At 45.1% G+C, this 23,989-nt stretch overlaps 1 protein-coding gene across 2 annotated transcripts; it reads right to left on the reverse strand.

Annotated features, from left to right (window-relative positions):
• Positions 1-356: 356 nt before the first annotated feature.
• Positions 357-23,880, reverse strand: LOC137424726 (ankyrin repeat domain-containing protein 46). Of its 2 annotated transcripts, none has more exons than XM_068112480.2 (4): positions 23,635-23,848; positions 19,767-20,091; positions 19,477-19,608; positions 357-1,699 (listed from the first exon to the last, which is right to left on the reverse strand). In XM_068112480.2, the coding sequence occupies exons 2-4, from the start codon at positions 20,087-20,089 to the stop codon at positions 1,498-1,500; spliced, it is 657 nt and encodes a 218-aa protein (XP_067968581.1). In that variant the 5' UTR covers positions 20,090-20,091; positions 23,635-23,848; the 3' UTR covers positions 357-1,497. The 2 variants fall into 2 exon arrangements, with proteins under 2 accessions (XP_067968581.1, XP_067968580.1); XM_068112479.2 differs by having other exon boundaries at positions 359-1,699; positions 19,767-20,103; positions 23,635-23,880.
• Positions 23,881-23,989: the final 109 nt, after the last annotated feature.

Genomic DNA, 23,989 nt, shown 5'->3' on the forward strand with positions numbered 1-23,989 from the left:
ACCAGCCACTCTGGAGGCGGGGATCCCCGCCGATGACGTCACCGGCTGGAGCAAGGAGATTCCTCGCTCATGTATTTCGACGATTGCGTGTTTTATATCCAAGCAGAGATGCTTTCACGGCAAGATAACCGCGTGACCGGAACCGGAAGCCACAACCGGAAAATTCAAAAAAATAAATTTTTTGAGCTCGTACATCGGATCTCGGCTCGTATCCCAAAGCAACAAACCGCCCGAGCGACGGCTCGTATCCCGAAAAACTCGTACGTTGGGGCACTCGTAAGCCGAGGTACCACTGTATATATATATATATATATATATATATATATATATATATATATATATATATATATATATATATATATATATATACACACACATCATGTGACTTGCATGTTTTCCAGTGCTCCTCCCTCAAGTTTTTCAAGACTACTGCCCATTGTGACCTCGTACTTTCTCCCATATGCACAACCCTTCCACTCCGACTGACTCAAGTCCCCTTCATATTTCCCTATCCCTGCTGCTCAAACACTGTTTGTGAAGTTTACGTGCGTCTTTGTCCCACACGATTCTCTTTGACCTCCTATCAATCTGAACCTGCTTGTCTGTCGCTTAACTCCTACATGAGCCTTGACCTCATACTATCATTTGACAAGTATGTGTTTGTGTCCATGAGTGTTTGTCTGCTTGCGTGATTGTTTATATGCATATAAATAAATAAAACATGGTCCCGGCAGTTCAGGGAGGACCCCACCTCTTTGTACATACATACATATGGCACAGCACTGATCCCAGTGGGAGAGGTGATTACAAGTTATAATGAAACACCTCAATTATTGGGGGAGGGGAGGAGTGGGGGGAATTGCCCAGCCCATAACCCCGGCGGAGTCAGCCCGTCCATCGTCCGTAACCCCGGCGGAGTCGGCCCGTCCATCGTCAGTAACCCCGGCGGAATCGGCCCGTCCATCGTCCGTAACCCCGGCGGAGTCGGCCCGTCCATCTGCATAAACTAACAATCAACAATTCAGCAATATACAGAAAGTGCACCAAAAGTTTTGAGGAAGTGCTGAGCTAAAATGAATGTTTTTCATTTCATATAATCACATAACAGATATTCTGTAAAATCGTTTTGCGTTTTGCTTTTTCAAGTATACAAACATTAATTTTGCATGGACGAAACGGCAATCTACAAGGGGCCAACGTGTTCTCAGAATTACTATTTCAGGTGGTCGGTCTACTTCGAGAAATCCTTTGAACAAGCAGGAGCCCCACTAGGCTAGATTTCTGAGGATGACTAAATGATGCCACCCATTTTGCTTCTGCACACCATGCCGGCTGCAAGGTCGCATTGTCCAGTGTGAAAACAAATCGAACTTTGGGTCCAAAGAGGGCCAAAATGGCAGAAACAGGCAGCATAACAAGGCAATGGAAAATTCGTTGTACAACAAGGTGTTAAAAGTGCAGCACTTTTGAGATCCAGATGGACGAACAGACACTCGATTACTGCAGTACACGGTGGTGAGCATGTGCAGGCAGGCTGACGAAGTAGGCGATAGCGAGAGAAAGAAGAGCGAGCCCTGCAAGCAGCAGCAGCACAACGCCCAAACCCAGTTCGGAAATGAGCTCACGCCACAGGCCACACATTCCAGCCATGACGGCGTGTTCTCGAGGTCTTCCCGGGCTCAGAAGCCGCTCAAGTACACTGAAAAAGATGAAGGGCAAAGAGTTAAAGAAATACCATTTCTGACAAACTATGCAATGAAATCCCAACTCGTTCATGCACCAAGTTCAACCACCCACCCCAAGAACAGGCTCAGCAATTATTACATCTTATTGATGTCACAACGTCTAAGTTACAGGACGATCACCAAAATGACCAGCAGAATAGATACCTTGCCCAAATAAAGAATACCATCATGTGGCGGTACCTTGCCCAAATAAAGAGAAGACCATCATGTGGCGGTACCTTGCCCACATTGATCGCCTGTAGATGTTAAAAGAATGTTCAAGAAAAGGTAAGCAATCCACTCCAGGTTTGATTCTCAGCCAGACTATAAACGGTCAAAGAGTGCACCTCTCCCTCAGAAGGGCATCAAGCTGGGAGTACCAGGTGCTAGCATTAGCTTGGAAATGTTAAAGATCCCACAATCTTTGAGCAGCGAATAGTCGCGTTATCGCCAGTACCCTGGCAGGGGCACAGCCAGGCTTCAGCCATGATGCAACAAGAGGACCAACGTAGTCATTAAATCCTGGAAAATAAGCAATAGTCAAAAACAAATGGTAAATAAAGGATTTCTACATAGGTTATAACACAAATACATATACAGTCACGTGAAAAAGTAAGTACACCCCATGTAAAGTTTTCACTTTTTCAACATATTTCAACATACAGCTTTTTGATCTTCATTTCAACAATATTGACAGATAAAGGTGATATAATATAACAAATACTACTGTGTTCAAAAAGTATCCGACCTTTATTTTTCGTGCGTAAAAAAAAAGAAACTAGGGAGGCGTTGATTGGTGCACGTATGTAGGCGATCCTAATGCACACGCGTGAATTTTTTCCCACCTGCAGAAGCTGTCATTCGACGGCAGACCGCCGATGAGCGAGGACATGTAAGTGCGCGCCGTCGAATTTTCGTTTTTGACAAAATGACGGAAAAACTTGAACAACGCTACTGCATCAAATTTTGTGTAAAGCTTGGCGATTCCCAAGTGGAAACGATCCGCAAGATTCAACACCGTTCATTCCATTATGAAGGAAGATTTGGGCTTCAGGAGAATCTCAGCGAAGTTCGTACCAAAGCCGCTAACGATTGAGCAGAAGCAACTCCGTTTGGAGATCGCACAGGACATGCTGGAGACTGTGAACAGCGATCCCAGCTTCCTCAACACAGTGATCACTGGCGATGAGTCCTGGGATTATGGGTACGACCCAGAAACCAAGTTGCAGTCATCACAATGGAAGCATCCAACATCCCCGAGGCCAAAAAACACAAAATTTGATGCAGTAGCGTTGTTCAAGTTTTTCCGTCATTTTGTCAAAAACGAAAATCCGACGGCGCTCACTTACATGTCCTCACTCATCGGCGGTCTGCCGTCGAATGACAGCTTCTGCAGGTGGGAAAAAATTCACGCGTGTCCATTCGGATCGCCTACTTGAACACACTACGTATCATGAAACATTTACATTTTGTAGTCCATTGTAAAATTTAAATAAACATAAATGCAAATTTTGCATGTGGAAAAAGTAAGTACACCCTTGGCTATAATAGGTGGTATTTCCCCCTTTGGCAGAAACAACCTCAAGTTGGCGTTTCTTATAACTGTCTACCAGTCTCTGACATCGACTGGGAGAAATTTTTGCCCACTCCTCCATGCAGAATTCTTTCAGCTGTGCGATGTTTGAGCGGTTTCTTGCATGCACAGCTCGTTTCAAATCCCCCCACATCTCGATGGGATTTAGATCCGGGCTTTGACTTGGCCATTCCAGAACCCTCCGTTTCTTTCTTTTCAGCCATTCCTTGGTGGATTTACTGGTATGTTTCGGGTCATTGTCATGTTGCAAGGTCCACCTTCGGTTGAGCTTCAACTTTCTGACAGATGGCCTCACATTATCCTCAAGCACCCTCTGGTACAATGAAGAATTCATAGTGGATTCTATGATGGTGAGCTGCCCAGGCACTGATGCAGCAAAGCTGCCCCAAACCATAATATTTCCACCACCATGCTTTACAGTTGGTATCAGGTTCTTGTGGTCAAATGCTGTCTTTGGTTTTCACCAAACATGTCTTCTGGTACTGTGGCCAAACAGCTCTACCTTTGACTCGTCTGTCCAGAGCACATTGTTCCAGAAATGCTCGTCTTTGCCTAGGTGTTCATTGGCAAACTTTAGTCTTGCCCTGATGTTCTTTCTGGACAGCAAATGTTTCCTCCTGGCACACCTCCCATGTAGATCAAATGTGTGCAGCCTCTTTCTAATGGTAGACTCGTGCACTTTGACATCAACAGTGGCAAGAGCTACCTGTAGGTCCCGTGATGACATTCTGGGGTTCTTAGAGACTTCTTTCAGCATCTTGCGGTCTGCTCTCGAGCTTAACTTGCTGGGGCGACCTGGTCTGAACAAGTTGGCAGTTGTTTGGAATCTTCTCCACTTGTAGATGATCTTCCGGACAGTCGAATGATTGATTTCAAATTGTTTGGAGATCTTTTTAAATCCCTTCCCAGACTCGTAGGCATCTATAACCTTCTTTCTGAAGGCCTCCCAGAGCTCTTTTGATCTAGGCATGGTGACGCCGCACACTTCAACAACAAAGAGCAAACCAAACTAAATGTCTGAGGTTTAAATAAGACAGGTTCCTCCAAGATCCTCTCTAACGATGTTCTAATCATTTGCACCTGAGCTGGTGATTCTAATTTTAGGTATTTGAAGTGGTGATAAATGTTGGGGTGTACTTACTTTTTCCACATGCGAAATTTGCATTTATGTTCATTTAAATTATACAATGGACTACAAAATGTATATGTTTCATGATATTTGTTATATTATATCACCTTTATCTATCAATATTGTTGAAATGAAGATCAAATAGCTGTATGTTGAAATATATTGAAAAAGTCAAAACTTTACATGGGGTGTACTTACTTTTTCACGTGACTGCACAGATGAATACGGTATGGATATGGAACAGACATCAAGGGACCAAAGGCTTTCTGAATCAAGGTTTCTTTGGAAGTAAAATATTCTTAACAAACACGGGTGATCACACACAAAATGCTTTGTCTCGTCTGAATATCTTATGGATTATAAAACAGGGAAATGTATCAATTAATATTAATTCATTAATTATTGCTTGCTTTCTCTCTGTGTCTCTCTGTCTCTGTCTCTCTCTCACCTCGCTCACCCATCCCCAACCTCTCTCTTTCTTACTTTCTTTCTGTCACCCCCACCCCCTTCTTCTTCTTCTTGATGTCCCATTTGCCGAGGATTTCTTGTGGTCTCCTTCACCTGCCCACTTGCTCTAACCTGGTCCAGTTCATGCGTGTGAAAGTGTGCAAGGCTTCCTCGGATTTAGTTTTTTCACAGCTATGTTAAGTGTTATTTGTTTATTTATTCAACATCGTCTCAGGGTTCATTTTGTTTATGTTATCACAGTGTCGTTTTAAAAACTATCCTTCTTCATTAAGATCACAAGTCAACCTGATTCCGCATGTTGCCGCACTGAGGTAAAACCATTTGGGTTCATTGATAATTCCTGGGGGTTCAAATTACGTAAATTGTAATCCTGATAACGAGTGCTTAGACATGCTTCTTAAAACTTGGTGTATTCAATTGAACATCTTGCATGACGTTCAGAGTCGATATCAGGTGTTTGTGACCTCATGCACCATCCAGTAATTAGAATCCGAATTTGTCTGAATCCGTCCGTCCTCCGAATCAGCCCATAACTATTGTTCCCATGGAGATATCGTGATATACATCGTTTTCCCCCTATCTCTCAATGGTGAAGAATCACATTAAAAATAATTCTCAGATCCAGATCCGGATCTCCACCAAAATCTAATCATTTTGTCCTCGTCACACACCCATCCTCTCCACAAAATTTCTGTCGAATCTGTGCACAACTTTTAGAGATACCCTGTTCACAAACAAACAGAAAAGGGTGAAAACATAACCTCAATGCAACTTCGTGGCAGAGGTAAAGAAAATTGGTCAAATACATCCGAAAAAACACTGCACAGATATTCACCAAAGTTTAAAGCAAGTTACTCAACAGTTCTGCTCATGTCCTGTTCAGGCAAATAACTAAGAAAATTAAATCATTAAATTTGTATGGAGCCAATGGCTGCTGGTTGCATCATTGCTGGGAGCGCAGCTGTGCTGCAAATGCAGTGCCCCGTCTCCAGTGATCTTGTACTCATTTTGCCATCCTCGGAAGGATGACAGGTCATGTGGTATTATCTATTCAACGTTAAGCCAACACCAGGCTAGAAAATTAAATACAAGACATTCACCATAAAATGCTCTGAATCGGCAATGTTATGGCAATGCATGCACAATCATAGTACATTTGAATTCGAACTGCCCGTGCAATTTGCAGCAAGGCAAGTATGCTTGCCCTTTGATGAGGTTAATGGCTAGGCGAAACATCTCGTGTACAAGAGCGGACGTGGGATGATCAAGTGGTCCCTTTAACACTCACTGGTACCATTTTGTTAAGTGTGGTTTGTTTATTCTCACGTGAAGTGTTGCCAAACTCTCTCCGCTTCGAAAAGGCACATTTTCCTGAAGCACAAATAAAATGGTAATTGTACTCATCACCATGCAGGTGACGTGGTATACATGCAAAGCACACGAGCGTTACGAGTGGGTATTGGATTACTTTGGCGATTGTTTGTGGACTGCAACGAAGGTGAGCTGTTCCCATTACTTTTTTGTTGAGACATTTTTTTTACTGACTTAAAAAAATTAAAAAAAAAAAAAAATTCCTTTTTTTCACATCAAAAAATTTTGTTGCCAGAGACAGATTTGTTTGCAGGGTAGGGGCAACTACAATGGCAATTAGAACAATGCATTCAATCAAAGGTTAACAAAACAAAGGAAGTGAACAAGAGCATCTGGGAAAATAATTACAATTATTTTCCTCTTCTATTTTACTGTTGTTAGATTTCACCTTCATTCTCACTGCAACGGTGTGCTTCCCTGCAAGATATTTTAAGGGGGGTACTCATCACACTCTACTTAGCACGATTTCATCCTCATCAATGTAACGTACTCTTGACAGAGTGGCGCCACTGCTGAAGCAGTCTTTTGGCAAGTGTTTCTGTTGCTTGGTTTGGTGTTGCCTTCCGAGCAGTCCATAAAGGCAGGAATTCGTAATTTATTCAAGGTGCACGTGATATCTCGCCAAACCATCACAAAAGATACTGTGGGATATTTAATGCCCATCAATGACCGGAACTAGCAGAGAGGTCCTCAGGTTAAACGTCCTTCTGGTGGACCGTGCACACATTGATGAATTGGCTTGTATCGGAGCACCAGGATGAGAGCGTATAGCTGGTTTGGGATTCAAACCGAGACTGGACACCTCATAGGCAAGTTCACGTTCCTCGAGGTTATCATGCCACTCAATCATCATCGTGTAATCATTTACCACCACCGATTGACAACTAAAAACTTAACTTGACTATCCTACTTAATCCACTGCAGGAAGAAGGCCTCCATATCCCCTCAACACGATCCATTCAATGCAACTTGAGACCATTGTACTCTGCCAATGAATGTTCAATTCCATTCTTGCATCTGATCTTTGGTCGACGTGCCTCTTCCAGGACCTTCTCAAGATTCCAAGCTTTTACTTCTAGGTGTTCACCCGTTCTTCTTGCTACGTGTCCAGCCGAGTACTTTGTAACCAGAACGTGAAGGAATTTTCTCTTCTTGTCCCTCTTGGTTAAACCAACACAGCATCTCTCCATGGATCTTTGCAGGTGATCAACGTTTGCTCCATCTTCTTTGTCTGACACCACATTTCACTACCATCCGTCATTCTTGGTTGAACAAACTGATTGTATACTTTCCTTTTCAGACATTAAATTGATTTTCATAACATTTTAATGATGTACCAAATGCAGTTCATCCTGCTCGAGTATATCTATTAACTTCTTCAAAGTGATCCATATCTTGTATTTATACGAGGGGTTCAAAGTAAATTTAATTGCTGGTTTCTTCAATTTCGCAATTATAAATTTCCATCTCTTCTTTTTATGTATTATATAGTGATTGAACATCAATTTGGTCTTTCTCGTATTCATTTACAAGCAAAAGTACCTGTTCCCAGTGAAAGGAAAAGTTTGTTAATATAACAATTTAAATTATTTCATGGACTTCTAAAAAGGTTAATTGTGTTGTACTCTTGGTTTCACTCAGAACCAAATCTCTGAGCTACTTATACCACCCACCGCAAAATGGTGGTGCAACCTTGGGCAGCGGAGGTTGGAATTGTCTGAATATCACCATTTTAAATTGTTCGTTACTGCATGAAGATCTGTATTAAATCTACTTTAATCCAGATGTTCTGTTCGATTTTAAAGAATACTGGAAGGGACAAAAAGGTTCTGACACTCTCGGTCCCCCACTATTTGGGTGGTATGAGAAATAGATTATGTATTCTGTGAAAGCCAAATCTTGAACATTTTTACGACGTAGCCCAAAGCCGTCTAGAACAGTATTTGTCTGTCTGTATGTATGTCCCGTCAAACGTACACCAATCAGAGCTGAGGATCTGGTCACATGACGAGGGTGATGTGATGTCATTATGGCAGTACGACGGCTGACTCCACAAACCACCATTTTTATTCCTATGCCATTCAGGCCAGACATATCGTTGAACCTGTCATGTATCACAATCTGCATGCTCTACCTTTATTCAGTGTGAAACACAAACAAACATGTGAAACACATGAAGTAAAACATGAAAATATGGATCTTTTATAACACTCGATTGTTATCATGGATGTGGTTGTTGCTGTTTGTGGGCTCCTTCTTAGTTTTATATATTTTTCTATTGCTTTGCAAAATATCACTACTGTAAATATAATTTTGTACGCTGTTCCATGTCCTTCTGAAGGGTTTCTACTGTCGTAGAATAATAAATGTTTCTATTCAAACTGCTGTGTGAATAAAGCACACATTAATGCTTCTTCCTCTTCTTCAAACTCGCAAAAACGCTTTTAGAACTGGCAAATTCGTGATTAAACAAACTTTTTTTTTAAGGCATAGATGTTTGGTTCCTGTGTTTACAGCGTTTGTCTCTCCGGACGTATGTGTATGTATGTATGTATGTATGTATGTATGTATGTATGTATGTATGTATGTATGTATGTATGTATGTATGTATGTATGTATATATGTATGTATGTATGTATGTATGTTCACTACTGGTCAAAAGTTTTAGAACACCTCAATTTTTCCAGTTTTTATTGAAATTTATGCAGTTTAATGTCTCAATGTACTCTGAAATTAAGCATAGAACAAATAAACAATTGGAGATAAAAATAAATCATAGAATCATTTTGTTTAACAAAATTATTTTTAATTTTCGACTCAGCAAAGTAGCCATCTTTTGCAGATATAACCGCCGAACACACTCGTGGCATTCTTTTGTTACGGATTCGTCACTTCCGTTGTTGTGGTTTTCATCCACTGTAAACATTTTTGATTCCATGTACTATTATTGTTGTCCCAGTGTGTACCCTGGATAAGAATAGGTACGCCGTATCCCTGCGTGTCGTAAGAGGCGACTAAGAGGGTTGGCGTCAGGAAGGGCATCCGGCCATAAAAACATTGCCTGAAAAAAGAGAACCATGACAATTACAACTACATGTGGGCAGGGTACAGCCCGAAGTGGAGATCGGTTTCTGAGGTTTGGCACATGGAATGTAGGGACAATGACAGGGAGATCAGGAGAAGTGGTGGAAGTATTGGTCAGAAAAAGAGTGGACATATGTTGTGTGCAGGAGATGAGATGGAAGGGAAGTGGTGTGAGAATGGTGAAGGGTAGGCAGGGACAGAAATGCAAGTTTGTGTGGCAAGGGTGCCTGGAGGGCGTGAATGGTGTTGGTGTCCTGTTTTCTGAGGAGTTTGTAGACAGTGTGGTGAGTGTGACCAGAGTGAGTGATAGGTTGATGATGGTGAAAATGATGATTGGAAAGCTCTTGGTGAACATCATCTCGGGATATGCTCCGCAGGTTGGTCGAAGCGATGAAGAGAAGGACAAGTTCTGGTGTGCGATAGAGAAGCTGATGGAAAACGTGAAAGATGAGGAAGTTGTTGTGGTAGGAGGAGACCTAAATGGATATGTGGGAAGGAGTATGGCTGGTTTTGACGGATTTCATGGGGGTTACGGATATGGTATGAGAAATGGAGAAGGTGAAAGGATTTTGGAGTTTGCTGATGGAGCTGATTTGTTGATTTGTAATACTCAGTTCCAGAAAGAGGATAATAAGCTTGTTACATACACGTCAGGTGGGTCGACGACAACCGTTGACTACCTGATGGTGCGTAGGCGAGATAGGGGGCACCTCCGGGACACAAAGGTGATCCCGGGGGAGGAGGCTGTTTCACAGCACCACTTGGTTGTCTGCGACGTAAGGGTGTAAGGTGCGAGGAGAGCTCGGCGGGTGAAGTACCAACCGAGAATGAAGGTGTGGAGGTGGAAAGAGGTGACAGTAAGGGAGGCATTAAAAGAGAGGCTGAGTAGGGTCGAGGATGATGTGGTTGAGCTTGAAAGTGGTTGGATGTCAATGAAAGCTAGTCTGTTGGGAGCCGTTGGTGAGGTATGTAGATGGACAAAAGGACCACCGAGGCACTCGGAAACATGGTGGTGGGATGATGAAGTTGGAAACAGGATTGACGAGAAGAGGAAGAAGTTCAAGGAGTGGCAGAAGGCGAAGGGTACGGGAGCAGAAACAGCAGAGCATGAAAGTTATAAGGCAGCCAGGAAGGCTGCAAAGAAAGAGGTAGCAAAGGCACAGGAGGCATGTAGGAAAATGTTCGGAGAACGCTTGGATTCGGAAGAGGGTCAGAAAGCAGTATTCAGGATTGCAAAGCAGATAGTGAAAGAGAGGTGTGATGTGATGGGGGTGAGTTGCTTGAAGGATGAAGTGGGACAAATCGTTGTCGACCCAGATGGAATTAAAGGAAGTTGGAAAAGATATATGGAAATGCTGTTGAATACAGAGAATGAATGGGATGGCAACATAGAGAGTAACCCAGTTTTAGGACCGGCAGAGAAGATAAATGAGAAGGAAGTTGAGGAAGCGATAAAAGCAATGAAGGGTAGAAAAGCGGGAGGGCCGACGGGAGTTGTGGGAGATATGTTGAAGGCAGCAGGAATTTGGGGTGTGAAGAGAATGACAGAGATCTGTAATCTGGTGGTGAAAGAGGGCCGCATTCCAGTGGATTGGGAACTGAGTACCCTCGTCCCTCTATACAAGGGGAAAGGTGACCCTCTGGAGTGTGGCTCGTACCGAGCGATAAAGTTATTGGAGCATGGAATGAAGGTATTGGAAAGGGTGTTGGATAGGAGGATAAGGAAGAAAGTGAAGATCGACGAAATGCAGTTTGGATTCATGCCAGGAAGAGGAACGACAGACGCGCTTTTCATTGTGAGGCAGTTGCAGGAGAAGTACATGGAGAAGAGGAAGAAGTTGTTTATTGGGTTTGTTGATCTGGAGAAAGCATTCAATCGGGTTCCACGCAAAGTATTGACATGGGCATTGAGGAAGTTAGGAGTGGAGGAATGGTTGATCAGAGTAGTGATGGCAATGTACAAAAGAGCGCGCACAGCTGTAAGGACGAAGGACGGGAACAGTGGTGAGTTTGAAGTGAAGGTGGGAGTGCATCAGGGGTCTGTACTAAGTCCACTACTATTTGTAGCTGTGATGGAGGTGCTGGCTCAGAACGTAAAGGAGGGTTTACCGTGGGAGTTGTTGTATGCAGATGATCTGGTGTTGATTGCGGAAAGTATGGATGGACTGAAGGAAAAGATGAACACGTGGAAGGAATGTATGGAGACAAAAGGCCTGAAGGTGAATATCGGAAAGACGAAGGTGATGGCAAGTGGTAAAGCATGTGGTGAGGTGGAAAGAACTGGGAAGTGGCCCTGTGCTGTGTGTAGGAAGGGTGTCGGAGTGAACTCCATTCAGTGTACAATGTGCGCTGAGTGGGTTCATCAAAAATGTAGTGGTCTGAGAGGGTCATTAACCAGTGTGGCAGCTACATTCAAATGTAAGGTGTGCACAGAGGGAGCTGCAGATGGAGGAAATGTTGAGTTGGATCTTGGAGACGGCGTGAAGCTGGAAGGTGTGAAAACATTTTGCTACCTCGGAGACATGCTGAATGGAGAAGGTGGATCAGACTCGGCAACGGTTGCTCGAGTGAGATGTGCATGGAATAAGTTTCGGGAATTGAGTGGCGTCCTGATGATGAGGGGAGTGTCGTTGAAGCTGAAGGGAAAGGTGTATGCTGCATGTGTGAGAAGTGTTATGATTTATGGGAGCGAGACATGGGTAATGAACGTAGAGCAGCAACGAAGGTTGGAAAGGGTGGAAATGCGAATGGTTCGACGGATGTGCGGAGTATCGTTGAGAGAGAGGAAGACAAATGATGAATTGCGAAAGATGATGGGAATAGAGCCTGTGATTGATGCTGTGAAGAGGAACAGGTTGAGATGGTTTGGTCATGTGTTGAGGAAGGATGAACGTGACTGGTTGAGAAGAGTGATGGAAATGAATGTAGAAGGAAGTAGAAGACGGGGAAGACCGAGAAAGACTTGGCTAAAGATGGTGGAAGAAGAAATGCGGGCAAGGGGGTTAACAAGGAGAGATGCAGAAAATAGGGCAAAATGGAGAAGATTGTCATGGGGACCGCAAGGCTAACCCCCGCTCTAGCAGGGAAAATGGCCTTTAAAATGCATGTTGTTGTTGTTGTTGTACTCTTATTGTTGTCGTTTGGGGGAAATAGAGATTACTATTTTCAAAAGGTAAAAAAGTTAATGTTTTAAATGAAACCGGAACCAGACGACGACGAAGAGGAAGAGGAGGAAAAGAAGGCGGAGCGAGTGAGTCGGACAAGAAGCCGAGCTGCTTCGAGGTCTGGAGCGAACGATTGGCGAACGAGAGTCACGAGTGAACGTTGCGTTTCCCGGGAAAGGGATTCCTGCGACAGAGTTGTCATCGCTGTGACAGATAAACCTGCGTGACAGGTTTTGCGGTCGATTCCGAAGAGAATCGTTGGAGTGCCGTTATGCCACGAGAATGGGCCGTCGGCCATTTTTACCTCGCGCAGGATTTGCACATTGCTCAAGGTTTTTCACTTCGCTTCAACCATTTTCACTGCTTTCAGACGTTAATCTGGTGTGCGTGTGTAACGTGGCTTTTGAGTGGGAAATCTGCGGTTCGCCGATTTAGAGCCGTGGAACGTCCATACCCGAGGGTGTGATTTCCCAGTCGCCTTGAGGGTGCCTTTGCGCAGCTTTGGCAGCAGGACTGTGACTGTCAACTCTAAGGGATTCTGGTCTCGATACAACATCGTACAGACGATCACTGGAGTGGATCGACTTTGGCTTGAAGCCGGGAAAGAGACATTGGGGATGTTCTTATTTTCGCTCAAAAGGAGCACAGTGAGTTATATATTACGAAACGTATGGTACCATCATAGGAAATATATATTGGTTGTGCAATTGATTACTATTGTTGTTGTACTGTTATTCTTGTGCGATCTTAATACTGTTACGGTTTTTAGAACCTTCACTAGTACATTTTAGTAAATGTTTCCCTTATAAATGATCCCCTGTAAATATCCCCATCAATTGGCTTTGTTAAAGATCACACCCTAGTTAGTCCATGTACAACACGTAGCGAACCATAGGACCTCTCAGTAGTTATTTCATTATTATGTGTTTCAGTTAAGGATCTGTTCCCAATAGTTGAATCTGCGTTGCATTAATCAAATAAGATAGGCTCAATTCCGTCCATTTTGCTCTCCCTCTCCAAATTGTGGTACTTCGTTTGCCAGCAGCGTTCGCCGCCATTGCATTGGGCTGTTTTGCTGGCACCATGCCGCCATAAGCCATGCGGTCAAGCCGAGGAAGAAGGGGGCAGGGCCACCAGAACAAGGTGTGGCACGTCGACGCATCATCAGAGGTGGAGTCAGCGAGCCCTTTGCCGGCCAACCAGCGCCGCGGTGAGCCAACCGGTAGGCGTGCCATCGGAGCCGGCGGCTTGACTCCGACACGGACAATAAAAGCGGCTGCGAGGGACTGCTTGGGGAGTTGAGGGAGAAGACGTGATCCGGCAGATGAGTGAGGTACCCGACGAGGACACGGAGCATTGTAAGGAGGAGAGTGGGTCCATTTGACGGCGAAAATCCCGCGCTTCATTCGCATTGTCCGACCGTGTGAGATACGAGACCAGAAGCTGCCGCTGGCTGTTCACTTCCAGCCCAGAGCGTGGACCTGGAGCGGACCTCAATGCTGTGTCTCTGCCCGGACCTTCCAGCCCTGCTGTCCCACCTGGACCTTCTCCCACCTGGACCGGCAGATGAGTGAGGTACCCGACGAGGATACGGAGCATTGTAAGGAGGAGAGTGGGTCCATTTGACGGCGACAATCCCGCGCTTCATTCGCATTGTCCGACCGTGTGAGATACGAGACCAGAAGCTGCCGCTGTCTGTTCACTTCCAGCCCGGAGCGTGGACCTGGAGCGGACCTCAATGCTGTGCCTCTGCCCGGACCTTCCAGCCCTGCTGTCCCACCTGGACCTTCTCCCTCTTCCAGTCATTCCTGCCTGCTTTTCCCCTTTCGTGTAAGTCTGTGTGTTCTGTCCTGGGCGTTGATAATTAAGACTGTTTTTAAAGTTGCCCTGTGTATCTGCTTTTTCCTACTTGTATATTTGTCTTTCGTTTCCTCTTCTAGTATAGAAATAAACCTGTGTTCTTCCTTTACCCTTTTTGGTTCTTTGGCTTCCTCTCATCCGGTCTCTTTAGTCTTTTCCCCATTGGTACCTGTGGCACGATTTGGCCAACGCTCATCGGGTTAGTCAATTGCTAACGGCTCGAATCGCGGATTGCTAAACCGCTCGGCAAATACCATCTTGTCCGTGGTTCGAGTGGTACTTGTCTCCCTGCTTTGCGGAGGGATTGGTAAAGGTATTCGGGAGAACACTTTGACCAATAACCCTGACCAATCTCAACCCGCAAAGGAGCGTTATAAGTACCAGGACCGGCGGAGACGGCCAGCTTAACAGGCCAAGGGGATTAACCCCCCCCCCCCCTTGCTAAGGGGAGTGCCGTCTCTGAGATCCGTAACAATTGGTGTCAGGAGTGGGATTGGACCCGAACCAAATTTTTAACAACTAAAAAGTTTGGTCAAAATTTGGAGCGGCCGAAATTTTTATTAACATCCAAATTGAGTCGTGCCATGGATGATCAAGGCGATCGGGTGCCGGTATGGGAGAATGAGGAGTTGGAGGCAACCCAGGACCCCAGGGAGGAATTGGGAGAGAGGGAAGAGGAGAGCAATGAGGATGCGGTAGAGGGGGTTGCAGGCGCACAAGATGGTGGCACCTCGCACGAGGTTAGAGGGGCACAAAATGGCGCCTCACACATGGCGGCAGGGGCTGCGCTCGCTGCGCAATTGGGAGGAATGAATGTGCAGGACCTTATGGCGCAGATCTATGCAGCCATATGAATGGGGAGTGAGGAATTAAAAACTGAGATGGGTAGATTAAAAACAGACCTGGGAAACCAAATTGGGGAGTTGAGACATGACATGGGAAGCCAAATATGGGGGCTCGAAGGCAAATTAGGGGGCCAATTGGAGGACGTGGGTAACCAAATAGGGGAAGTAAATGAGGGTTTAGCGAGGGACTGCTTGTGGAGTTGAGGGAGAAGACGTGATCCGGCAGATGAGTGAGGTACCCGACGAGGATACGGAGCATTGTAAGGAGGAGAGTGGGTCCGTTTAACGGCGACAATCCCGCGCTTCATTCGCATTGTCTGACCGTGTGAGATACGAGACCAGAAGCTGCCGCTGGCTGTTCACTTCCAGCCCGGAGCGTGGACCTGGAGCGGACCTCAATGCTGTGCCTCTGCCCAGACCTTCCAGCCCTGCTGTCCCACCTGGACCTTCTCCCTCTTCCAGTCATTCCTGCCTGATATTCCCCTTTCGTGTAAGTCTGTGTGTCCTGTCCTGGGCGTTTATAATTAAGACTGTTTTTAAGGTTGCCCTGTGTATCTGCTTTTTCCTACTTGTATATTTGTCTTTCGTTTCCTCTTTTAGTATAGAAATAAACCTGTGTTCTTCCTTTACCCTTTTTGGTTCTTTGGCTTCCTCTCATCCGGTCGCTTTAGTCTTTTCCCCATTGGTACCTGTGGCACGATTTGGCCAACGCTCAGCATCGGGTTAGTCGATTGCTAACGGCTCGAATCGCAGATTGCTAAACCGCTCGGCAAATACCATCTTGTCCGTGGTTCGAGCGGTACTTGTCTCCCTGCTTTGCGGAAGGATTGGTAAAGGTATTCGGGAGAACACCTTGACCAATAACCCTGACCAATCTCACCCCGCAAAGGAGCGTTATAAGTACCAGGACCGGCGGAGACGGCCAGCTTAACAGGCCAAGGGGATTAACCCCCCCCCCCCCCCCCATTGCTAAGGGGAGTGCCTTCTCTGAGATCCGTAACAATACAATACTTGTTTGTTGGTAACAATTGGTGTGGTTTCACCATTGATCTTTGACATACAGAATAACACATCTTTCTGCCGTGACTCCTCTCGGGGCTCGGAGGTACACCGTGACCGGGGTCTGGGGAGGAGCACGTAACACTTTCTACAATGGAAATCAAATATTGTTCGGGAAGTTCTTCCAAACACTGTTGCAGAAGTTCCCACAATGTGTTGCACTTGTAGGTTGCTTTGCTTTCACCCTTCTGTCCAGTTCATCCCAAACCAGCTCGATGGAGTTTAAGTCTGGAGACTGTGCTGGCCATTCCATGATTGGAAGCCTACAGTCTTGTTCTTTTCCTCGAAGGTAGTTTTGACATGTTGTAGGTCTTTCCTTTGGAGAAATTGCAAAGAAGGCCAAGGTGTCAGTGAGTACAGTTTCCCACACCATCAAAAGGCACTTGGAAACTGGAGGAAACTCTGACAGGAAGAGGAAGAGGGAAGAGGCAGACCCAAAGCCACAACAGAATCAGAAGACAAGTTTCTGAGAGTCAACAGCTTGCGTGATAGTCGGCTCACAGGACAACAGCTTCAAGCACAGCTTAACACTGGTCGAAATAAGTAGGTCTCAGTTTCAACTGTGAAGAGAAGACTTCAAGCTGCAGGTTTGACAGGTCGAGTGGCAGTAAGAAAGCCATTACTAAGATGGAAAAATAAGAAAAAGAGGCTTGCCTGGGCCATGAAGCACCGCCAGTGGACAACTGAAGACTGGAAGAAGGTCTTATGGACTGATGAATCAAAATTTGAAATATTTGGTTCATCACGCAGGGTTTTTGTACACCATCGAGTAGGCGAAAGGATGGTTCCTCAGTGTGTGACACCAACTGTCAAACATGGAGGAGGAAGCGTGATGGTCTGTGGCTCTTTTGCTGGATCCAGAGTCTGCGACTTGCACAGAGTGACTGGCACCCTGAACCAAAAGGGCTACCACAGCATTTTTCAGCGCCATGCAATACCCTCTGGTATACGCCGAGTTGGTCAGGGGTTCATCCTACAGCAAGATAATGACCCTAAACACACCTCCAGGCTATGTCATAACTACCTTCGAGGAAAAGAACAAGACGGTAAGCTTCAAATCATGGAATGGCTAGCACAGTCTCCAGACTCAAACCCCATCGAGCTGGTTTGGGATGAACTGGACAGAAGTGTGTAAGCAAAGCAACCTACAAGTGCAACACATTTGTGGGAACTTCTGAACAGTGTTGGGAAGAACTTCCCGAACAATATTTGATTTCCATTGTAGAAAGAATGCCACGAGTGTGTTCGGCGGTTATATCTGCAAAAGGTGGCTACTTTGCCGAGTCAAATATTTAAATTAAATTTTTTTAAACAAAATGATTCTATGATTTCTTTTTATCTCTAATTGTTTATTTGTTCCATGCTTAATTTCAGAGTACATTGAGACATTAAACTGCATAAATTTCAATAAAAACTGGAAAAATGGAGGTGTTCTGAAACTTTTGACTGGTAGTGTATGTATGTATGCATGTCCCTCACATATTTATCCAACATATTGGGTGAGTTTTATAGTCGACAATTTATGCTTCTGAAAGGTAGAATGTAATGCCACTTAGCTTTGCCAGTAATGTTTCTTTCAACACCCTTTAGGGAACGTTCATATATTATTGTACGTCATATATCTGGTTGGGGCAAATTATCACACTTGATGATTGGGGGGGAACTGCATTTATGACAACAGGGTGATGATATTTGACCGGGGGGGGGGAGCGGAGGTGAGGGGTGCATGCCCCCCCCCCCCGGATCATATATAATTAAAACTTTGATGAAGGGCTCTTCAAACATTGAAGCATTTCTTGTGCCTGCCTCCAACCACCCTAAGCCTGGTGTTGGCTTAACGGTTAGGGTGGAGGGCTTGGGATCCTAGGTTCCTGAGTTTGAATCCCAGTCAGCTGTTGAATTAACACCAGGTGGGGATAATTCCATCCTTACTCAGCCTGTCATCCTTTGGCAAAATGAGTACCAACTCACTAGGTCCTCTCTCAAGGAGGTTGGTGGCAGGATTTGCACTCCGGCCGCCGTAAAATACCTCATTCTGTAACACACACAGTGGTGTTTGTCAGGATGGTGCTGAGGTCACTTTGATAGTGTTGACTGACCAACATATAAAATAAACCATATGGTGTCTCAATGCAATCTCTTCACTTCCATGGTGGCAGACAGCTTAGAGACTTGGAGTACTTCAAAATTATTTAATACTTACATTATTTGCTAACTGGTATCTCCACCCAGGTCATACTATCCTCTTCAACTATAGTATCAAACAAGCCCGGCTACACCGCTGCTAGACTTTCGGTCTTGTTTTTTTTAAACTAAAACAATGGCATCTATGAAACGTAGGCGGTTTGGTCTTTCTAAATTCACATTTATTCCTCGACCTTCACAATTTCACTGTTGAAACACTGCTAAATTATTCACAGCGTTCAATTGTAACGTGCAATATTACTTTATAATGTCAGTGATTCCATTATGCTTATTATCTTGAAATCACACCATCCTGAGAGGAGCCATTTATATAATTTCCTCACCTGTAACCATTATTCAAATTATTTATTATTATGGTTTATTTATTTTTATTATTCAACTTATTTATTCAATATTATTCTTATTCAATATTAGTTATTATTAAACTTATTTATTACAATTATTCAACCTGTAACCACCACACTTCGCAGTTTCTTTGTTGTCGTTTCATTAATGCAGGAATCCAATTTATTTTCCACACAAGTCGACATTAATATATATTCCTTCCTTTACTAATATTCTGACACTATGTGCTGCTGCTGGTGGCATTTAAATATGCAATCAATGAGCTCTCAAACTTAAACAGAGACAATATTATTGCATATTTTGATACTTCTGGGTGGTGTGATAGAATTAGTCAATGGAAGCACCATGAACATCGTTGTAAAAGGTGCTGCAGCAGCTTTTGAATTTTGACCAAAGGTAGTCTGTTGAGAAAACCCGTCTTTGTGAAGGTGAGGGTCGATCTGCGTTGGCAGACGAGTAAACCAATGGAGGGAATCAAAAGAATGTTGAAGAAGTATGCTAACCTCCAGGGGGGGAGCAAGGAGAAGTTCATGTTTCAGGCATTAACCCTTCATCGAAGCAATAGCCCTATTGGAAGAAGAAGAGGTATAATTGCAGAATGGCACATGCTTCCTTGCAGAACGCCCACCTGTCATTCTCAGCTACAGCCATGCCCGATAAGCCACCATGTTGCTCTTCGAGAGCTTCCAGCAGGCGGAGGACATCGTCGGGAACCCCTCGTCGACGTGCCATCATCAGGGGTGTGGCACCTTGGTGGTTGCTGTCAAGACATTTAAAACCACACAACAGCGGTGTCATTCAAGGTCTCAACGTGCGCCATTGCAAAATCAAATTTTGAATTTCCTACACTTATTACCATGAAATCCAAATCAGATCTAACCAACTAACAAAAGGTAAAGCACAACAAACACAACGCACCAAGTGTCAGCACGCAGACCAGCCGCAACCAGGAGACGAGCAGTTTCTCCATGGCCGCACAAATGCAGCGCCGTGTTTCCTTGCGCGTCCGTGGCCCCAGACTCTGCCCCGGCCCGCAACAACGCGCCACATACGGACGCGTGACCTCGAGCGGCGGCCACATGGAGCGGGGAACGGCCGCGCGAATCCGCAGAGGTCGGTGCTCCCGGGTCTACCCCGCTGGCGAGCAAGTGGCACACGGCTTGGGCATCACCGGAGACGCAAGCCTGCAGCAACAGCGAGTCTGGCGCGCTTGCCGTGTCTGCCAGTGGCACGTACGCCATGCCTGCACGTTTACCTGAGTGTTTAAATTGGACATTATACATGGACAAATAAACAAAAACTAGAACGCCACTCAGTAGAGCGCATAATCCCGCCGTGGGTCAAGTTGGATTAGTACGATTTCACAAAAGTTTGAGGGAGTAGTTCAGTGACAACACAGGACAGACACTGCACAGATATATATATATATATATATATATATATATATATATATATATATATATATATATATATATATATATATATATATATATATATATATATATATATATATATATACAGAAGATTAAAAGCACCTCACAGCCACGAAACACGAAATTAAAAACACCTCACAACCACAAAACACCAAATTTAAAACACCTCACAGCCACGTGATTTAAAAACACCTCACCACCACATCATTTTACTCCTCACCACCACATAATTCAAAATACCTCACCACCACGTGATTCAAAACCACCACCACGTGATTCAAAACACTTCACAACCACGGAAATAAAAGTTTCAGGGAGTAGTTCAATGACAACAGACACTGCCCAGATATGTAGATATATAGATAAATAAATCTGAAAATCGCAGAACCAGAATTATTTATTTGGTCTGGGAAGCCCATGCCAGGTTTCTTCTTCTTCAGCCTCTCACAACCCTGGGTGAATATGCGATCTTTTTTTAAAAAGTTGGAATTTTGACAAATCTGTTTTATTCGTTTGTTAACATACCTCAGCCATTGATAAATCTGGAACTAAGTCTTTATAAGTTCATCAAATACTGACACCGCGATTGACATTCGCTGAGCTAAATGTTGATATTTCTTCTGAGGTTAAAAAAAAAAAAAAAAAAAACAGTTTTAAAGCATTATACGTATCAAACGATACTTTTTATGAAACGGGGAAACCTAATACACACTTTGGTGGTTTTAAAATGACAGAATATGTCTTTATTAGAAAGAAAAAAAATGAACATTGAAGACGACGTTGCGAAAAAAATACACCGCTCTAACGCATAACCATGAGTATATAACTACATTTACAACAAATATGAAAACTATTTTCATATCACAATGTTAAATATAGAATACATAGAAGATAATGTTTAAAAATAAAATGAGCCCCATCTTCCAATGGTAAAAAAAATCCTTCAAAAAATTCTCAACGTGTACTCTTGTGATTGTCTTCTTTGCAACACTCAGAAAACTAGAACGCCACTCAGTAGAGCGCATACTCCCGCCGTGGGTTTAGTTGGAATAATACGTTTTGTTTAACATCCCCTCTCCCCAAAACAATAAATGAAAAAGAAAGTAGGCCCTAACTGTCAGAGAATTTATTTTGATATATCTCGGAATTAGAGGAGAAAAACATCATTTAAGAATAAGAATAAAAGCTTTAATGCGGTAAAACAGAAAAAAAAATTTCCAAAAAAATTTCCAAAAAATATTCCTGGATCCAGAATAATATCCTGAGCTTCACCAAAAACTAATCAATTCTTCCTTATCCCAAGGGCAATCATCCCACCAACTTTCATCCAAATCCGTTCAGAACTTTTCCAGATATCTTGTTCACAAACACACGAACACGGACACGGACACACACACACACGAACACACACACACACGAACACACACACACACGAACACACACACACACGAACACACACACACACACGAACACACACGAACACACACACACACGAACACACACACACACGAACACACACACACACACACACACACACACACACACACACACACACACACACACACACACACACACACACACACACACACACACACACACACACACACACACACACACACACACACACACACACACACACACGAGTGAATGCATTACTCCCTGGCGGGAGTAATTACAGTTTTTATTTATCAAGTTCGTATCTGCTTTTCCCTTTTTCCAGTAATCCACGACCAACGGAGGAGGTTACACATAAATCACAATCAGGACGACGACATGTATCGAGATCCAATGTACTTCTTCTTCTTCATCTATAACAGAAGACGATGGAACATGTGGGAATTGATGGATGAAATAAACCGGACATCGATCGCAGTCTCCGAACCACTGTGGGAAGCAAGGAGAAGCAAGGAGAAGCTGAACGTTTTGGGTGTTACACCTTTGTCGGAGCAGCAGCGTCATCAAGCTTCCCATGGCAGTTTGCATGCACCAATCAACTCATTGTTCCACCTGCACATCTCATTGTTCTACCTGTACATCGTCATCAATGTCGAGTGTAGACAGACACTAGCCTTAACGAGCAAGACTCCGTTTTTCATTCGAATTTGCCATTTAATCCAGGGGTTCTGTGTTATGAGCTAAGGGGTTCAGATCATGGAAACACAAACAGGCTCGACATGGGTGACGACAGACACCGCGGCCGGGCGGACACACAGACACCGCGGCCGGGCGGACACACAGACACCGCGGCCGGGCGGACACACAGACACCGCGGCCGGGCGGACACACAGACACCGCGGCCGGGCGGACAACACAGACACCGCGGCCGGGCGGACACACAGACACCGCGGCCGGGCGGACACACAGACACCGCGGCCGGGCGGACACACAGACACCGCGGCCGGGCGGACACACAGACACCGCGGCCGGGCGGACACACAGACACCGCGGCCGGGCGGACACACAGACACCGCGGCCGGGCGGACACACAGACACCGCGGCCGGGCGGACACACAGACACCGCGGCCGGGCGGACACACAGACACCGCGGCCGGGCGGACACACAGACACCGCGGCCGGGCGGACACACAAAGACAACACGGGCGGGCGGACACACAAAGACAACACGGGCGGGTGGACACACAAAGACAACACGGGCGGGTGGACACACAAAGACAACACGTGCGGGTGGACACACAAAGACAACACGTGCGGGTGGACACACACAGACAACACGTGCGGGTGGACACACACAGACAACACGTGCGGGTGGACACACACAGACGACACGGGCGGGTGGACACACAGACGACACGGGCGGGTGGACACACACAGACGACACGGGCGGGTGGACACACACAGACGACACGGGCGGGTGGACACACACAGACGACACGGGCGGGTGGACACACACAGACGACACGGGCGGGTGGACACACACAGACGACACGGGCGGGTGGACACACACAGACAACACGGGCGGGTGGAAAAACACAGACAACACGGGCGGGTGGACACACACAGACAACACGGGCGGGTGGAGACACAGACAACACGGGCGGGTGGAGACACAGACAACACGGGCGGGTGGAAAAACACAGACAACACGGGCGGGTGGACACACACAGACAACATGGGCGGGTGGCCACACAGACAGACACCACAAAGGATCATCTCAAATTTCATCAAATAAATAAGCAAGCTAAAAATGGCTCGAAAGCAAATTAACTTTGTAAACGTGTTTACACATTTAATATATCAACACATCGGTAAACGAACATCGTGAGAGGCGTGTGTCTGTCTGTGTGTGATTGAGATTGTAAAATGGAAACGCGCTTAAAAACACAACAGTTTACCTCTGACGAGTATCGTGATGGCGGCGCAGACACCTCCGAGCGAAAGTGAGAGACCTCCGAGCGAAAGTGAGAGACCTCCGACAGACTGAGACCCTGCTCGCTATTCCCTCTAAATTAGCTCGATCCAGATTTTTTTTCACAAACCTTCTTCACACGGCGGGATGTGACGCGCAAATAAACAAGCAAAAGTGAAAGGGCCGACCCGGAACCAGACCACCGCCACCAGCTCAAGGGGCGTGGTTTTACAGTCACTTCCGCTTAAATTGTTGAAAAGAACAAATATATAGATATATAAACGTTATTTTGTTGACCTGAAACGCGCATAATTCAATTACCGATTGTAATTTCTGGCATA

This window comes from Myxine glutinosa, chromosome 4 (assembly GCF_964187855.1).
Source record: "Myxine glutinosa chromosome 4, kmMyxGlut1.1, whole genome shotgun sequence".
Classification (NCBI taxonomy): Eukaryota; Metazoa; Chordata; class Myxini; order Myxiniformes; family Myxinidae; genus Myxine; species Myxine glutinosa.